The 19,272-nt window shown below is 39.5% G+C and overlaps 1 protein-coding gene across 9 annotated transcripts in view; it reads right to left on the bottom strand.

The window, feature by feature from the left end:
• Nucleotides 1-19,272, bottom strand: part of adgrg6 (adhesion G protein-coupled receptor G6) — a 70,410-nt gene that overhangs the window by 47,749 nt on the left and 3,389 nt on the right. For 8 of the 9 annotated variants that reach the window (XM_032585392.1, XM_032585395.1, XM_032585396.1 and 5 more), the window contains exons 2-4: nucleotides 12,915-13,003; nucleotides 619-972; nucleotides 161-300 (exon numbers count right to left, since the gene is read on the bottom strand). In XM_032585392.1, coding sequence (XP_032441283.1) covers nucleotides 161-300; nucleotides 619-972; nucleotides 12,915-13,003 — 583 coding nt within the window. The remainder of the gene's footprint in view (nucleotides 1-160; nucleotides 301-618; nucleotides 973-12,914; nucleotides 13,004-19,272) is intronic. The other variant, XM_032585397.1, reaches the window with a different exon arrangement.

Raw genomic sequence — 19,272 nt, 5'->3', positions numbered from 1 at the left:
AGTTGTTGTCCAAGCAGGAGCCTGTCTGCAGAGAGGCGTGGTGCTCTCTTTATGAAACTTGGTTACAGCGAAGCAGAAGACACAGGGATGGAGGTTTGATTCCCACACACTTAAAACATCAACATGGTGAAAATGCAAGAAAAGACTTTTAAACCAGCACCTGACTGGAGCCTGTTCTTTCCACCTCAAAGCATATGGTCAATTCGTTGAGCGCCGGTATGGAAACGGAGTTGATGACCTCTGCGATTTGTCCATTTCCGTTTGGGATTTTCACCTTTTGGTTCCTCAAAGCCACGGCAACTGTAGGGAGAGATGGATGAAGCAGAGAAAGAAAGCAAAGACAGTAAAACAGGAGCAAAGAGAATGCTGATTTTTTAACTTATCCAAACATGCATAAAAATGGGATCAATAAACAACAAAACAAGTTTTTTTTAGACTTAACACATCAACATCTCTGGGTTTTATCTTATCGACTTGAAAAGGAACTAAAGAAAGTACATCATAAAGTGGCCATATCAGTTGATGATATGAGGCATCTTAAAGAAATCAGCATTTCAACCAGCTTCTGTTTGATACATTTCCACCTGGATTAGTTTGCAAGTCATAGCTAGAACCTACCGTGTTGGAAGCTAACCATGAAGCCCTTCTTCTGTATGCTGAAGTCAGAGATGAAAGAAACCTCCATCACGTTCCTTGTCGAGTTTAGTGTCAAACCACTGGCCGTCAGACCACAAAACTTTGATTCAGTGCTACCGGTGTTCACCACGACCCGGTCATACATGCAGTCCTGTGCCTCTTCCAATTCAAAATCCAAGAAGGAGAGTTGGATGATGAAGCCGGTCGGCGCTTGCATGGTCCACTTACAGGTGTGAGAGTTGGGGTATTTCTGGGGGTAGCAGGGTGACATGAACTCGCCCTGGGCCTCAGTCAGCACCACGTTACAGTTTATGGAGCCGCAGCCCAGAACTGGAGCTGATGGTGGGATAAAGCCAGTGAGTCAAACCTCCAGTTACATGACTGATAACATTAGGACAGGACAAAGGAAGACGGGACGGAGAGGAGACCAGAACAAAAACGTGAGACTAGGCAAACACCAACTTCAGTTAGGTAAAGTTATCAAAGCTGGATCAGCAGTAAAGGGAGTGAATGAAGAAAAGTTTCCAAGAAGGACTTCATAGATCCATGCAACAAACGAAGGATTCTTTCAAGAGTTGAGCAAGTAACTCAAGAAAGATTGTGTAGAAGTCCTAAAATTAGGAGAAAACACGCCCACACTGGGAGATCTTGTTCTGTTAAAGAAAGGTTCAGCAGCGCAAAGAGAAGTTATATAATCAATCAATAGAAGATTGATTGCATAGATCAACAGCCAAAAAAATTGTCTGGGGTTTCTCAACTGTTTTAGGGTCATTTTGATGTGCTGAATCCAAATATCACATTGGTTTTGCTCCATCGGGTCAACTTTCTGAACTATGGAGCAACATGAGCATCAAAATGCATAACTTGTTCTCTCATTGGATCAGTTTCCTGAGAATCTGATCAATGAGTGACGAGCAGGAGAGATTCCATCAGCACAGAAAAGAGATGGAGGATTTTTCACAAGGAAGTTGTAATGTTCAATTCACATGTTCTTACCTTTATCAGTGTTTATTATTCAATTTACAGAAATAACATTAATACAGTTTGCTAGAAAAAAATTTTTTGGATGAGAAATATTAACAGAAATGAACTGATATTGTTACAAAACTGTAATAAATTTACTCAGAAGATTGGATTTCTCCAAATCAAATTCAAATAAAAACCTGACTGAGAAAAATGAATGTCATTTTTGGATTCAGTGGTGCAAAGTAGTCCTAATTCAGATAAAAAAAACATAGACAACTTCCAAAAATATTTTTTAGTTATAATCCAGGGAGATTTGGATTTGGGATAGAAGCAGAAGTCATTGTTATTTCCATTTGCCATAACGCCACATATTTATTGCAGTTAATAGACATGCAGGAGTGTCTGAACAGGGAAAAGACTGAGATGGTTTCCACTATGTGTATAAAGGCATATGTAGGGCCTAAAATATTAATAAACGCTGTTATATTTTACTACTGCTATCTATTTAGCTAACAAGCTAAATATTTGGGTAATATGCAAATTCACATGCTGATAAATGGAAGAGGACAACCAAAACAGAAACTGGGTCTTTCAAACTTCCTTTTCCCATGGCGACGAGTCTCTCTGGTCAGAGGGTTTTTCTCAACAGCTGCACCTTAATGATGCTCACAGGTACGTCTGCTAACTTGGATTATGTCAGCATGAAAGCAACAGCCAACCATTGTAAGACTTTTTCACTCACAAATGTCTGCAGTCTTTATTAATCAGCAAATCCTGATCAACAACATGTTCAATGTAAATATAATAATGTTTATTTTAACCATACATCCATTGGCTACACCCGCTGATCCGTCATTAATTAAAGAAAATTAATCCAGTTAGTTTAGTTTTATAGTGTCCATTGTTAATTTATTGAAGCAAACCAAACCCTGATTTTTATGTTAGGTTACACCCCTATAATTAACAATAATGTAGCAACAGCTTTAGTCATTAATCAAAAGTAACAGTTACTACTCTCGGATGTTTAGTGCTCTCTAAACAGTGGAGTTTTACTCCCAGTGAAACCAACACCAACCCACCAGTGGCTGGTTTCTCAAGAAGACTAATGAAAAACATGCTGGCCTTTATGGTTTTCTAAAACTGCTGGAAAAAAAGGGGAGAGCTCCCCAACATTAAACAAAAAAATACAGACACAAGAGCTGAAATGGAAAGTGGAAAGAATGGTTTGCCTTTCTCATGGGGAGCAACAATGGAGTCTGTTCATCGGAGGCCCGACCCTGGATGCAGCCAAACCACAGCCAACGCACTGAAAATGTCAGAAACGGCGCTGAGTGTGTCATTTCCCTCTCTGCATGTCTGAACCCACAACCAACCTTGTACAAGACAATCTGTCAGGGGCCACATTTTCAGAAACAGTCACACTGTGCAGCTTCACTTCAGAAGCCCGTGTTCATATCCTGCTGGCAGAAGCTCCACTGGAGAGCTTCACATCTTCACAGCTTCACATCTTCACAGCTTCACAGCTGCTGTTTCTCACAGTGAGGCATGTTGGGGTCATCTGGACAATCAGTCACCATCAAACTTTCACGATTATTAGCTTTTAACATTAAGGTCTGTTGGGATTTGGGGTGATCAGGCTGAACATCCAGGTAAAGGTGCATCAAACTAGAACAAGAATTGCACCAGCTAACTTTTGGCCAAGACATAAAAATGCAACACAATAAATGAACTTTCCCCAAAAAACGTTTCCAAATCAAGGATCACTGGTGACATCTCCGTTCTTTACTGACACCCTGCAGTCACAACAACTGAAGAAGCTGTTGGCTGAGAGCTGCGTATACGTCTAATAACAGAAAGTTGAGCGAAGGAAAAGTATTGAAAGGAACCTAGAAGAAAGGGAGAGATTCACAAGGTGTGGACTGCGGGTTGACTTGGTGCTTTAGGCTCCGACTGTCAAGACGTGGATGATGCAACCGCCACCACTGCGTTTATGTGTGGGTAGTTCATGGTTATTTGCTATGATATTGTGTGGCCTTTTTATCGCTTTAACTATGTGGTTTCTGTGGAAACAAAATGTTCCCGTCGGGGCTTTGGCTTAATTTTATTTTTTGCATGAAAAATATAATGGAGGAATTTTGTCCAAAATCAACTGTGTAAATAGTGGTGGTGGGGGGGTGGGGGTGGGGGGGGGGGGAAAGCATCTGAATCACTAAAACGTAGCGCTAGGTAGCGCTCTGAGTACTAACTTTACACATCTGACTCACTGATGGTTGAACAACAGAAACCTGCAGAATGACAATCAGAGCCTTCAGCTCACCTGAAACTGATTCTCTCTTTTCTTACAGTAAAAAAACTCAAAGGAGCAACATGATTCACATTCCTGTTTCTCCGTCTTCCTCTCTGTTCCCAGGTCAGCGCTCTCTCCGGTATAAGGTTTGTTCAGAAGCAACACGATTCACCCAGACTGGACTCTAAAAGCTGCTTCTCTTGTTTCCTCCTGGACAAACCCGACTGCCTGAGCTTTCAGACAAGAACTGCTTTCATTCCCACAAGAACACAGTTTCAGGACTGACTTCTTTTATTTTCAATGCAACCACCAAAAGTATTACTGCAAAGTGATACAGAAATGTAGTCCAATAATTCCCCTCTTAATTTCAGGCCCAGTGCAGAGAAAGTTTAACGATGATGCGATGATGCGATCTCTGAATCAGATCCAGATCTGTAAATCTGACCTGCTCTCCGTTTCCACTCTGTTCTTCTGACAGCGATGACATTTTTCTTTCCACAGCTGATAAAACCTGACAGACGAACCTGACCGACCGCACAGGTGTGGGCCTGTCGACCAATCAGGGAGCAGTAGCTGCACAGAGGAAGTCCATCCATGCAAACATGGCGACTGATAAGCAAATGCTGGAATTAGGGAGAGAAGTGGTTCCCAATGAAGAATTACTCAGACTTAATGAAGCGAGGAGGTTTTACCCCCACAGTAAAAACACGGGCAGCAGAAAGAGTTGGAAAATAGGTTGACGTTATACTTTATACTGCAGCATCACGGCTCTGCTCTCAGGTTTACTGAAACAAACACCAGGCGTTCAGCGACGCCTCGTTATCAGTCTGCTTGTCCTCCAATATGTCAGACAGCCGTTAGCAAAATGCCACTGAAAAGAAACTTAAACCTGAAGCCTCAAAATCTCTATATCAAGATTCTCATCTGAAACAAACTGAAATGATGATTTCCTGATTTCGTCGTGGAAGTTTTCCTTTTTCAGGAGAATTGCTGCTGCTTGTTAGTTGACTTTCACACCTTTTTGAAGCAGTTTGCTTCACAATCTTGTCAAGGGTGCAGTTATCCCTTCTGCATCTTTGTCCTTCCACCCAACTTTTCAGTATATCTGGATATAGTCAACGTCTTAAGCAACGTCTTTTTGTGGCTGATGCTCCTTGTGAGAACAACTGAAGTCTGTATCCAGACTCTGGATGCTTCTAACGTCTGTGATTCAGGAATGACTAGAAACACAAAGGATGCAAGAGTTGGACTTTTTTCTTCCACTTCACTTTCCTTTAATACGTTCAGATTTTTTCATTGGTTTGACGTGTTATCTTAAAAATAAACAGGAAAAAATGCTTTAATTAGCTCCCTTTGTAATTATTCCTCAACTCAATGCAAGGAAACGACTCCTCTTCACATTCACCTGCTACTTATCTTCCTAAGAAGCAGGACGATTCCCCTCAAGTTTTAAATAAATTGAAAAAAGTAGACATTTTTTGGAACGTTTCTCACCTGGAGGAACCTGCTGTTACCTTGACAACAGCACATCATCAGCGCCAGCTTCAGTTCAGTCGGTCAGAAGCAACATGGATCTCTGTCCTCAGCTGTCAGTACTGAGGGAACGTAATGGCTGCTGGATTACTGCTGGAGCCAAATTTACATTTAGATGTGTGGCTGTTTCTGGCAGCTCACTCAGTGTTCCCAATAATTCAATTAATTGGCTTAAATAATTGGGCTTTTATGGTCCTTACATTAAGTGTTTCTCTACCGATGTCTCTAAATTACAGTGAGTGTGATGTAAGTGGATTATATTAAAAATAACAGGATGCAGATCGGCTTTATTATCAGAAAATGGGGCGAAGCCTCCAATTACCAGGAGATTGGATAATTACTTCCATGAGGTTATTTATACTCCAATGGCCACATTCTGGGTCAGAGAAGACGAGGGAAAATAAGAAAAGATAATAGGAATAAAATGTCAAAAAGAGCAGTTGAATTTGACAGAAAAACAAAATTAGAAAATATTAACTCAGTTTTATTTTTTGACCCTTTTGGAACTTGACACCAATTTTTGCCATTAGTTAGCTGATGACAGAGACAGACGCTTAGCTTGAAGTTTTTTCCTAATCAGAAATGGGATGATTTCAGATGCTATAAATAGTTTATGAGGGCAGCCATTATGGAATTTATGCCTGAATAGAAGAGGCAGAAAATGCTGAGTCACTCGTTGCTATGGTGATTCCCTCCTTTTCCAGGAAGCAGGGGAACCCAATAGAACTTCTTTAACTTTATGAATAGGAGGCCGGCTGAGTGATTTCTGCACAACAAACTGTAAGACCTTCAGAAGTGAGTCACACTGACTCAACGCTCAGAAATACCAACATTCTGGTGTATAAACTGTGACGGAGGAGATCAAACTGTGGATATTAAAGGCATTCAAATACAAAATGTTTCTGAATGTTGCAGCATCATCACTATATGCTGAAGATCCTCAGGGAAAATCTAAGGAAATCATGAAGTTAATCTATGACTAGATTGATGAACAAGCAGACGGACGGATTTAGAACAGGATTTGTATTTTCAGGTCATTTTTCCTGTTTTCTCCTTTTATTTTCATCCAACCCAGTGAATTCTTTCAACCCAAAGCAGCCGAGTAAATAATTTAGAAACTATCGGATCCGACAGAGGCGACCCCTCAGAGCTCAGATGTTAGCTGGCAGGATGTGTGGCTCCTCCGCCTCATTCAGGGACTCAACCTGCAGCTCAGACGCTTCCTTCAACCTGACCTTCTCTGTTTTCACCTCTCTGTCCTCTCAAGCATTTCTCTCACATTCCTTTCCTCCAGCAGCATTCCTCTCCTCTCTTTTATCCAATCCTACAAAAACGTCTGTGGAAACAAGAAATCAGTTCCGTTTTCAAACTTTTATTCACTTTTAAATTTCTTTGTTCATCTAAGCTCAAATTCACCTTCAAAACTTGAAGCAGATAAAAATAAACTGACAGAAACTTAAAAACTAATAATCAACCAGAGTTTTTTTACATTTATCTTCTCTGGATTTCCCCGATGTGGGTCAGCAAAACGTATTTCTAATAATATAAAAGCAGCAGTTTTGATTTTAGTAGAGGAAAAATATTAAATTAAAGTTACTTTTTTTAATATCCAACTGGGTAATAGCTGTGTTTTAAAACTGTAGAAGGAAGCAGGAGTACCCAGAAAGAATACAGGAGGAGAAAATAATAATCTAATGCAGAAAAACCCCAAGCCGGGATTTGAGCCAAAGACTTTCATGCTGGAATTCAACAACGTTGCCAAAACTCAGCTGTACAACCGCAGTTTAATGCAAATCAATTAATTTATGACAAAATCAAATGCATAAATAAATTGCTATACTTTCTAATCACATAATCAGATTCAGATCCAGTTAAACGTTTCAATCCAATATCTGAGGAATCCCAGACAAACTGAACCGTTTTGACTTCAACAGCAAAACCTCATCACTAATAGAAACTTTACGTTTCTTTTCTTAAACAGAAATCTGCAAATGACTGATCAGGATATCATCAGAAAAAAAGCTGTAAAAACATCTGTTAACCTGCTGGAGGGCATGAGGTTCTAACAAATGACCGGGATAAAGATGAATAAGTCTATAGTTACTGAGTAAAAGCTGAAGGAAGAAGACCAGAAGTTTCCTACTCAAATGATCCTGAATCTGAATAAATGGGAGCAAAAAACAGCAGAAATTGTGATTCTAGAGTGAGCAGATATGATAATCCCTGATATACAAAACAAAAGCAGAAAACTGAGGCAAAAAACAAACATCAGGTCAAACTGAGAAGAATCATGTTGCTGATCTGGACAACAACATTTCCCATCAACCTGCAGTAAATCTTTAATCTGACACTCAGAAATGCTTGAGAACATCAAATTGTCATAAAAACATGGAATCCAAAAATGTACCAAGTATTTTTATTCTAGTTTCAAGTGAAAATATCTTAATACACCTGAAATAAGACAAAACCAACTTTACAAGTAAATGTCCTGCAACATATAGGAGCAGTTTTAAGTTTGTAATTCCTCAGTATTGATGATGAAAACGGATCAGTTCCACTGGCAGATTTTTTCCCTCAGAACATGGGAGAAATGTCTGATCATAAGTGAAATAATCTGCCAGTGGAACACGTATTATTTTAATGAATATTAAGTAATTGACTTAAAACAAGTTCTTATATGTTGCTGAAGGGAAACTGGTTTTTATCTCATTTCAAGTGCAAAGATATTTGCACAACAAAATAGACCAAAACTACTTGGTAAGATTGTGTTTTTGCTGTAAAGATGTTTTTTTTTTTGGTCCAGTTTGTGGATCTTAAGCCCATAACCATCCAGTGTCTGGGAATAATGCAACAAAGCTAATTCCCAGTTTATTAAAATGTTTATTAAATGCTAAATTAAGATGTGATTCTGTTCCTTCAGGTTCTCCGCGGTCAGCCTGTGTTCTGACCGGCCCGGCAGCAGCGCCTGCGCGTCACAGTTCAGTTCTGCAGGGAACTTTACGAGGCGGCATGCAGCAGCTCGGTTTGGCCCGAGGCTGCTGCAGCAGCGGCTGCAGCTCTGGTTCTGGAAAACACATTTAGCGCAGCGTGGTTCTGCTCTCAGGCTCATCGGCTCCTCGGTTCTCAGCGAGAGCTTTTAGTTTCCCGTCTAATGAGTGAAACAATCAGCCTGAGCTCCAGATTCCCTCCAACAAAGACCATGTTTGGGAAAGTCACAAAGTCACATCAAATCTCTGCAGCAGCAACTCCAATGTTTTCATTCCTGCAGCTACATGATTATGTTGGTCACCAGAGAGTTTTAACTACAAGGGTGCATCCCCCACCTGTTGCTGAATGCTGCCAAATGGGTGAAGAAATTTTATAAACCGTTTCTGTTTCAAATCTACAAACGTTTATAATCGTAGAAAGAGCTGCAATGACTTTCCTGGAGTTGCTGCTGTTCAACCCTGTTAGGATAAAACTGGTGACAGAAGCTCTGACTGCAGACCAGCTACCTGAGCAGATAGCCTGACTAATTACCAAGCTTCTGATAAATACTGGCTTAGCGCTTTAGCTTTAGCAGAACTAATGTTTATGACTAACGCTTTAGGAACAGAGTAACTTAATTTATAGTTAGTCGCCTACAGATATGGTTAAGACTGATAATACAACACTATGGCTTAAACAATTAATCATATTGATCAAGTAATTTAGTAATCAATTAATCACTAAGTGGAATATACAGACTGATAAAAAGACCAAATTCTGAAACATCAACATCCTCAGAGGAATAATTAGGCCAAAAATATAAACATTTTACATTCAAGATACAAAAAACGTAGACCTTGTATTTTCTTATTCAAAAAATAATATATTTTATTTACAATTTTTACGTATTTCTAATTATGTATAAAACAGCTTAGATGATTAAATAAAAATCTGCAGAATTTGCAGCATTGTTCATCTGATCAGAATCATTGATAGATTGACCAATTCCTAAAACTATCATTAGTTGCATCCTTATATGACATAATAATATTAGACAAAGACAGATGATCACTACATATTGATTGTATTTTTCATAATTACTGTTACAAGGCCAAAAGGAGGAATGAGATGTTAAGTATGTCGTGTTTTTCTGTAACAGCGACCAGCTGGTTTTAACAGCATGTGGGAAAAAAGGAAACTGGAATCATAACCTCAAACATCACACAACAAATCTATTTCAAACATTTGGTTTCTTCTTCTAAATCTCACTGTCTGCAAATCTAGACCCAAACTGTCTCACAACCATGAAAAAAGATCCAGTTCTGGCTAAAACTGCGATGAATGAATCAAAGCGTAGAAAGCGTGGCTCCGGTGGAGACCTGCATGGGTCTCAGAACTGCAGACGGTTCCAAAACGAAAAAGCTCTAGGCTGCGATCAAAGTACCAGCCAGATGGAAAAGAGATCCATCCGCAGGTTTCATGAAGGAGGGCATCTGATGCATGAGAAGTGGGTTTTGTTAATGGAGCAGTGAGGCAAAACGCGGCATGCTGGAGCACAGAGGGACGGAAAATATGAGGAAACAACAGCGTGGGATGAAGCGTGGCAGAAACAAGCAGGATGATGGAAACATGGCAGGACACAGATCAATTAAAACTGCTGCTGTCAGAATAAAGGCTGCATCTCTGAGGAAACCGCTTCAACACTCAGGGTGGCTTCGCTTTTCTCAATGGATCATTTTCACGCTGCCAAATATTTCATTTATCCTCAAGTCAAGTATGCAGCATTTTTCCCACAGCAGAAAAAACATAAATGAGATGAATAGAAACTCATAAAACAACAATGAGATGGTAAAATGTGCAGCGGTGGCGACTGCTTTTCTGGAGCAAATTACAACCCATCATGTAGAAAACAGTTTGCTGAAATCTGCCATAATGTGATGCTAATTATAATTTCAAACCATAAATGTAACATTTTGTTTTATAATAACCATCATCTACTCTTGGATCCTTTTTAGAGTTAAAAGCCATAAAACTAAGCCATAAAGTTTAGAACTGAGTGTACTATCAAAAATACTTGGTATTTTAGAAACATAAATCTGTCAAAATATGGAAGAACGTTAATAAAACTGCTAAATGCTGTTTGCAGACCCTTTAAACTGGTATGTCTTGCATTAAACGGTGCTGATGTTTGTGGGCCGGGTTGGAGTCCAACACTGACCACAGGTAGAACAAGTCACTTTGTTTCAAATTTGGAATAATCTTTGTGAAACTGAATAATGTGTCCCAGATTTTTACATCCACTGTGAGACAATCGTTCTGCCCGGCACTAAACGACAACAAAGCTTTTATGTTTCAGGATTAAACGAGTTATTTCTATTTGCTGGATATCAGAATAATGACAGAAAACTTGAAATTCAGATGTTTCCATCCGTCTCCTCAGGATTTAGTTTAGTAGTTTGAACTGGATGACTTGGGTCAAACCTTATGGTCTTCCTTCCACAAGCTTTTCCAACAGGTCCATTCCTCCTGACAGAACTGGTAGAAGTGGGTTGTTGTTCTTCAGCCTCTTCACATGTAGCTGTCGGTGGGTTTCAGGTCGTTTTGAAAACCTACTTAAGATTTAACTTCCCAGCAGATGTCTGGAGACGTTGCTTGAATATCTCCATGCAATGATTTGTTCTCTTTATGTTGTGAAGTGCACCAGTCCCTCCTGGAGCAAAGCAACTCCACATCAAGAAGCTGCTAATACCTCAAACAACTAAAGGAGACAATAATCATTATGTCCAAACACTTAGAGGTGACCTATTGTGTTTCCTTAAACAAGTTAGTGTGGGTTAATAGGCTACACTGAACATGTTCATTGCATTTTTTGCACAGAATCAAAGTAAGCTCCCGGTGGCCACGCCCCACAACTCAACATTTGCACTCACACCTGAAAATGGCTGCAAACAGATTCACATACATACATCTTTGAAAAGCAGAGGTGTAGCCTCCTGCACAACCAACGAACACAGTAAGTGGTTTCTGCAACAAAACATTTGTCTTTTCCAGCAGCCGTTATACAGCCTACAGCAGTGAAACCATCATACTAAACATGCTGAGGCTCAGCTAGGGTTGCTAGGTGACGCCCTAGGCTTCACTGAGGTTGCTAGGTAACGACGCAGTGCAAGTCCAATGTGACTCAACATTTGGGAGGTTTTTGAAATGGCTGATTTCCAGACACCAAAAAACATTAATTCATTGCCAAAACCAGCTGAGTGGATTTTTTTTAAGTGCTTGGGCTGTTTTTGGAAGCAGCACAAACACAAATTAAAGTTTAAAAACTTTTTAAAATACATTTTGCATAACAGGTTCCCTTTAAATAAAGGTCTTTGTACCCTGAGTGCATTTGCAGGTTGTAATGTTGCTTTTTCCTGCTGATTGTGGAGAAACGGCCTCTTCCTGTCAGCCATGTCGGTTCAGGACTCTGTCCTCTTCAGCAGCCTCTTTAAAAAATCATCTGCTTTGGTTCTGGGGTTGATTCACACATTTAACATCCAAACCAGAAAGAGTCTCCTTCCTGATCCATCCGGCAGCTGGACGCTCCCATGGCGTCTATATGTGTAACTGTTTGAACAGATGGCACCTCCAGGCACCGGAACCAACAACCAACCAAACCAGCAGCGGTCCTCGGTTCTTTAAGCGTTTCCATGACGTCACACAAGGAAACATCATGTTTATGGTGTTTCTTTAAAATGCATCCTCTGCTGTGCCTCTGTGTAACCAGAGGAATCATCGTCTGTGCAGAACAAACTTATGCATCATTCTGCTGTTCAGCAAATAGAAATAATAATTCTCACATTTAATTTTAAGTGTAATACGATAAAACTGTGGAATCAGAAGTGGCCCATTTCTACTTGGTGACCTAAAATACTAATAAAACCTATTTGAAATATTCTCTGCAGTTCTGCTTGGAGAAATTGTTTGTTTTCCAGTGGATTTGCTCTCACAGCTGATTCCACAACATCTGAATAAATTCTGATTAATTTCTGTGGTTGTTTGGTCATTTGTAGCTCTGAGTCTGCAGGGTGGTAATTACTGAGGAAGATGATGGTTTCTGCGTGTTGTGGGTTGTTTTTCTCTCCGTAGAGTCCCACCCTTCATCTTACGCAACAACTCTCCTCTACACACATGCAGCGTGATTTTATGTTAACAGGAAAACTAATCTCTTCGCTTTTATTTGGATGTTTAAACTTTCGTCTGATTTATAATGAAGGCTGACCTTATTGTTATACAGACGTCACTTTTTGTGAGTGTAAAATCCATGAAAACATTGATTTTTCTCTCTTTTAGCTCCAAATCAATTTAGTTTTCAGCAAAAGAAAATCTACACTACTGTTTAGAAATATCGACTCTGGTCAGTTCAGAGACCAACGCCACTTTCATTTTCCATCCGGAATGCGGCCAAGTAAAGACAATCAGTTTTGACACTTTCTAAACAAGATAAAAAACCAGAGTGAACGTGAGAGGGCGAGTCGGGTCCTACCGGTCCGGTGCAGAAACATCCACAGCAAAACAAACAGGACGACGTGCCGGAGCCTCCACCTTCCACCTCCCCGACGAGGCAAAAACCCCCTGAGGAAGCAAAACATCATCAGTCCAGACTTTCAGCAGCAGCTTTTAATCAGAAAATGTTTTGTTTTGAACAAAAAGCATCGCCCTGAAATGCTGGAACACAAAAATGTTGTTTTGAAAAAAAGTTTCAGTATTTTGAGGTTGTGATGAAATCATCATTTTCTGGGAGCCAGAAACAAAACTAAATGTTTTCATGGTTAAATGATGAAGAGAAAGAACAAACTTTCCTTCCTGATTTCACTTAAATTACTTTAGAAAGAAAAGAAATATGAAAATATGTCTTAACGCACATTTGGACGAATAGCTGTGTGGCAAAGTCAGACTGCAGCAGTTAGTCAGTTTAATGGCAGAAAAGACATTCTGACTCCATGTTTGTCTTTTAGCTAAACATACGCCGTGTAACGCAGGGAAGCAAAAAATTATGAGCAGAAATTTATTACAAAAATGTGTTATACCTGTACAGATAGTTCTGTAGCAAATAAAATGCCTAACTGAAATTAGAATTCAACATTTTATATAGATTTGTGGCTTTTCCAAAAGCTAAATTGCATCACTTCATTTCCCTAATTGAAGCTGCAGGAGAGAATAATGACCCTGACACAAAAACTACAATTCAAAACACACTTTAAAATGCAAAAAATTACTTTATTCTTAGATTCTCATGTTTTCTGAGTAAAGGAGTGGAAAGTTGACCCAGATAAGACACTGGGTCAACTTGTCTTTTTATTATTTTTAAATCTTCTTGAAGTCTGGTTTGGTTTTACTATTATAATCTTCTTAAATGCCTGCAAGTTACAACAAAACATGGACAAATTATTCTGAAAACAGAGAGAATATGAGAAACAACGGTTTGTGTCACAAGAGTTTGTGTTAACTTGCAAACCATTTATACATTCCTGATGGTATGTATGCAGTAAGAAAATATTTTACCCTCTGGTGAGACGTTAGCTGGAAATTAAAACTAAAATGGCTTGACAGAAATAGGAGTTTTCGGAACTTGAATGAACAAAATTTATTTTAATCTAGAGTAAAAACAAAACCAAAAACACACACACAAACACACACCCATACACCCACACACATACACAAAATAGAAAATTATGCAATTACAGAAATCAGAAGTAAAAGTGGAATTTGCTGCAAAAAGCAAAAACAGCAGCAGGTATAAAATGCTGCAAACTCTCTTCACAGAGCAGAAGTCCTCCAGACCACCAGGGGGAGTCGAACACTAAATCCCAGATGCCCAAACCCTCGGTAAAGACGGGTCATCATGATTTAATGGGATATCCAGAGGAAAGTTGGAGGAAGAAAGAAAGAGGTGTGATGGACTTTATCCCTTTTTCAAACATGTTTTTTTTACCATTATTATATAACTGCAGAATATTTACACAAGTAATATTACCTGCTCCTGACTCCCCCTAGTGGTCTGGAGCACTTCTGTTTTGTGCAGAGAATTTGCAGTGTTTTATGCTTGTTGCTGTTGCAGCATTTTCCCTTTTGCATCATTCATGTTGCAAGAACAACTGAAACCTGACATTTTCCTCAACCAACTCAAACAGTTGCTGACAGCAGACAGAGATAAGCAGCATGAATCCCGCTGCAGATAAAAATATTTCCTCTCCACACTGATGTTCCCATATTCAAACGTTGTTTGTTTTGCCCACCGGTCACTGAATAAACGAGTGACCAGGGATCTCAGAGAGCCACCTACGCCTTCATGTAACGTATACGTGTTCCTTATGGCCCCAGGGAGCCAATCAAAACTCTCCCACAGGTCATCATAATGTTTCAGGCCGCTGGCTGTTCCAACTGCTAATGAGACGAGCTGCGTGGAACATTTTTATGCTTCAACTGAAAAAAAAAAACACCTTTAAAATACATTTCTCTTATTTTTTCAAATTTAAATGTCCATGTTGGAATCGAAAGGAGAGATCTTTCCAGATGAAGGAAATAAAACCATGATGAACATTAGTGTAAGTTTAATGGTAAAGGTAAAAACTTCAACTAGTAGTTATGATTTAACAATCTGAGTCACTGAAGCATTTAAGGCAATAAAAGCCTAAACTTTGCTGTCAATTTTTATGTCAGAGGTAGGTATATTTCAAAATAAGAGCATGAATATAAAACATAATCACTTCATAACTTAAAGTTTACAAAACAACATTTATCCAAAGAACTTGATTTAGGGGAAGCTAAGAGCATTAAACATTTTCAAAATTAGAAAAAATGCCACAATTAGATCATGATTGAGCAAAAATCAATCAGTTTAACTTCTTCAGTTCATTATACGTTAGACCTTAATGTTACCTCATCTGCCTGCTTCAGTGGTTTGAATGTTCCTGTGTTTAACCTCATCAGAAACCAGGAGTTTCTTATCGAAGTGCATGGAAATATATGGATTTAATATTTCACATGTCAGAAAGTCTGAAAAAAAAACAAAAAAACAGAAAAAAACCCGCAGACCTTTTGAGCCTAAAGTTAACTAAAACGTTTCTCAGCTTTTGTTAAACCTTTCTTGTCATTATAAAGAGTTCAACCATGCAGGAACAACCAGGCCTTTAAATGAGAAACCCGCAGCATCACAGATTGTCCACTATGCTTCACAGAGAGTGTAATGTGCTTTCCATAGATTCGTCCTTCGTTTAAACCACCTGAAGTTTTTCTTGCTGAAAAACTCCATCCTCATAGCTTTTCATGTCTGGATGAGTCACAGGTCAGATTTTAGTGGCTTACAGAAAAATCCTCTGAAAACATTCAGGTTCTGGACCGAAACTAGGAGAAAATTGCCACTCTGTTGCTCAGGAACACGCCAAACGGATCATTAATATTTACAGCATAGCGAACAGGCTCCAGTTTTAATTCCAGCATCCACTTCTGAAAATTCATGCAGCTGCTGACATTAAAGAAAACTCGCCTCTTTGTCAAGTCATGCGTCTTGTCTCCCCGCCTCCTCCGGTATGGAAATGACGAGCGGAGCGAGGTCAGCGAACAAGGCTGCATACAGACGGAGGTTTTTGTGTGTGCAGGGCTGGATGGCAGCCTGCAAACCCTCCGCCTCCAGGCAGACATTTTGGGGCCCACGGCTCCTGGTTTCACACCAGGACAGAAACTAAACGGTTGTGAATTTAAACGTTTCCAGAGCCGATCATCTTCACTGTTTATAACGCGTCTGGTATCCGTCATTTATAAAAGTCTGAATGTTGCTTTCTTCAGAATGTCCCCTGATATTCTATGGTCGAATTAAACCCCCACTCTGCTCTGCTTAAGGCTGTGAAATTTATTGTGTCAAGATGATTATTCTGCATTGTGTCAAACAGTCAAAGTGACTTATTTCAGAACTGCACATTTGCACACAGGAACCAACAACCAGAAGCAAAAAAAACTAAGTTCAAGTGACATCCTTTGTGTTTTGTACAGCACTAGAGGTGCAAACAGGCAGCAAAGACACAAATGATGCAAACTCCAAAACACAAATGCAAAAGAAGAAATGCAGCAGAAAAATGTTGCAAACAACAAAACGATTCCAGCACAGGGAAGAGATGCAAAAGGGGAAACGCCGTAAATAACAGAAACAACAGCAAGTATAAAACGGAAGTCCTCCAGACCACTAGGGGGATTTGACCACCAGATCATATGGCACTACAACTTCAGTAAAATCCAGAAGAAAGTTGGATTAATAAAAGAAAAGATGGGTTATACTTCATTGTAGAACAACAACATATTTACTCCACTCCCCTTAGTGGTCTGGAGGACATCTGATTTATTTGCTGTTTTTGCTTTGTGCAGCATTTTACTGTTTGCTGCCATTTCTTATGATTGCAGCATTTTATTTGACATGCATTTGCATTTCTCTTTTTTTTCTTTTTTGCAGTGAGTTTCACTATTTACTGCATGTTTGCACCTGTTGGCCACCATAGCATAAATATGTTTAAAAACCCTTCATACATACATGTTGAAGGATAAACTCCAGTACACAGTAAGTACTTTCACTGCCCTCAGTTACTCTGCAGACTGAGAGGCTGAGACTCAGAAAATGCTGAGTCAGGGTTGCTAATGTGATTCCCTCCTTTTCAGCAGAGAAAAACATGAGAATTTAAGCTCGACACAAAACAGTCAATTTGTGAAAACGATAAAATATAGCAAAGGAAATCTTGAACTCCAGGTGGCGTAACCATCTGGTGGCAAAACACGTCCAGTCTCATGTGTCTGCGGTGTTTAATGCTAGAGATCCGATTAGTTTGTCCGGGTTTGGACATCGAAAAGATGGGAGGAAAAGAGCGAGACTACAGTCCTCAAGTTAATAAAAAATCCAAGTGTAAATTTAGCCTTCTGCTAACTTAAATATTTAGCAAAACGAGCTTGTGAGGTTATGTTTGCATATACTTCGAAAACTAAGATTTCTGGAGAAAGATTGAGAAGCTCAGTGAAAGCTCAGAGAAACATGTCCAGATTCAGAAACTCTGGAAAACTGCAGATCAATTCGACTTTCAGGAGATCAGAACTAGATCTGGCTGCTTGACAGAAAAACACAACAAATTGAGTCCAAATGAAGAGATGTGTTGACAGTGTCACTGGAGCAGAAATCAGCACCGAACAGCAGAAACTTTGTGTCAAACAAAAACGGCCCGATGGAGCAAATCGACTGGACCTGAGATGTTTCCAATGGTGTCAGCAAAACCGGAGCGAGGAGCCGGGCAGAGCAAAGTACTGACCGGCAAGATGCATCCATCCATCTGTTATCAGTCCATCCATCCATCCAGTCAGTCAGCATCACCGTAAAGGTCACTTTCAGACTCCTCCATTTCCAAACAGCTGAGCTGCATGTTCATTACATCACACAGATGTTATGCAACTGGAATGCTTGTTGGTTAAAGTCCCACACAAACTGCATGAAACACAACAACATGCAAACCCGTTCAAAGACACATTCAAAGCAGAATATGTGATAATCTTACATAGTGATGAGAAAATATGCATTTTTAGAAAACAGTTTGGGCCTTTATGTGATGGAGGTGATGTAATGGGAAAAGTATTTGGATATAAATGACATTATGGCAAACTCTGTTTCTTCATTAAATCTGTAGGAACTGGACTTTCCAAATAAAATCTAACGACAAAGACAAATGTCCAACTTTCAAGCAACTGTACTTGAGCCTCGCTTGTTGGTAAATGAAGAACACATAGGCTTAACTGGTGAAAATAAATGATATTCATAACACATGAAAATAACAGGGTGGACACGTCATGTCATAAAATAGCCTCATAAATGCAGGGTGGACAAATTTCTGATAATTTTAGCATTAAATGAGCACATGGTGAACCTACTGTTAAAATAATTAATTCACCAATTTGGTACTTTAAAAATCTATTTCAGATTTCTGTGAGGTGTTTATATTAATTGATAAAACATTACGAGAGTTTGGCCATGTTAAGCTGGAAAACATCCAATTACACATAATACAATAAAAATGGCTAAAAATAAGTAGAAATATTTACTTACTTTCATACTAGTCAATGTTTCAGTGGAGGTAATAATGTCTCTAAAGATACCAGAGGATTATTCTAAAGGATCCAGTCATTCAATGATCCAGGAATCGTTTGATCAATCCACTAATCAATCAACAATCAACCTGTTTTTCATTCATTCATTAGTTTAATATTCAGAGTCACCAAGCCAGACACCGAGCATGCGTTATATTTATCGAACCATGTTCAAGCATCCGGAAACAGAAAACTAAAAAATACTCAACAGAAAAGATGCAATCAGAGCAAAAAAAACAAAACTTAAGAAAATCTAAATCCTGTTGAAAGGAAAACAATCAAATGCACAGCGACCATCGTCTCTGACTCCAACATACAGCCGGTTTACAACCATAAAACTGTTTTTTTCTCGGTGCTGAAGCTTCATTTAAACCACTAACATCTAAACCAGCAGTCAGGATGGAGCTGCCTTCATTTGAGCTGCAGGCGTTTTACCTGACTTCCACCTGAAACTTCTTCTTCTTCTGCTCTGAATGTCAGCAGGATGAAAGTGAAGCTGCAGGTGGAGAGATCAGACTTTCCCCCTGCAGTTTAATTAAATCACATTCCAGCTCCATCTTCCAGTAACGGATCAGCTGCGTTTCCAGCTGGACCTGCTGACCCCCCCCCCTCCTGTCAACAGGTTGTTATTTAACACCGCCTCGCCTCGTTAACAGCAGCCAGCGTGAGGAGACTTCAGGCCGAATCACCTCCACAGGTAACATGGCAGCAGCGGCTCCTCCTTAAAC

This window comes from Xiphophorus hellerii, chromosome 15 (genome assembly GCF_003331165.1).
Source record: "Xiphophorus hellerii strain 12219 chromosome 15, Xiphophorus_hellerii-4.1, whole genome shotgun sequence".
NCBI classification, from domain to species: domain Eukaryota; kingdom Metazoa; phylum Chordata; class Actinopteri; order Cyprinodontiformes; family Poeciliidae; genus Xiphophorus; species Xiphophorus hellerii.
The sequence above is the reverse complement of the archived record's forward strand: the minus strand, read 5'-3'. Positions and strand labels throughout refer to the sequence as shown.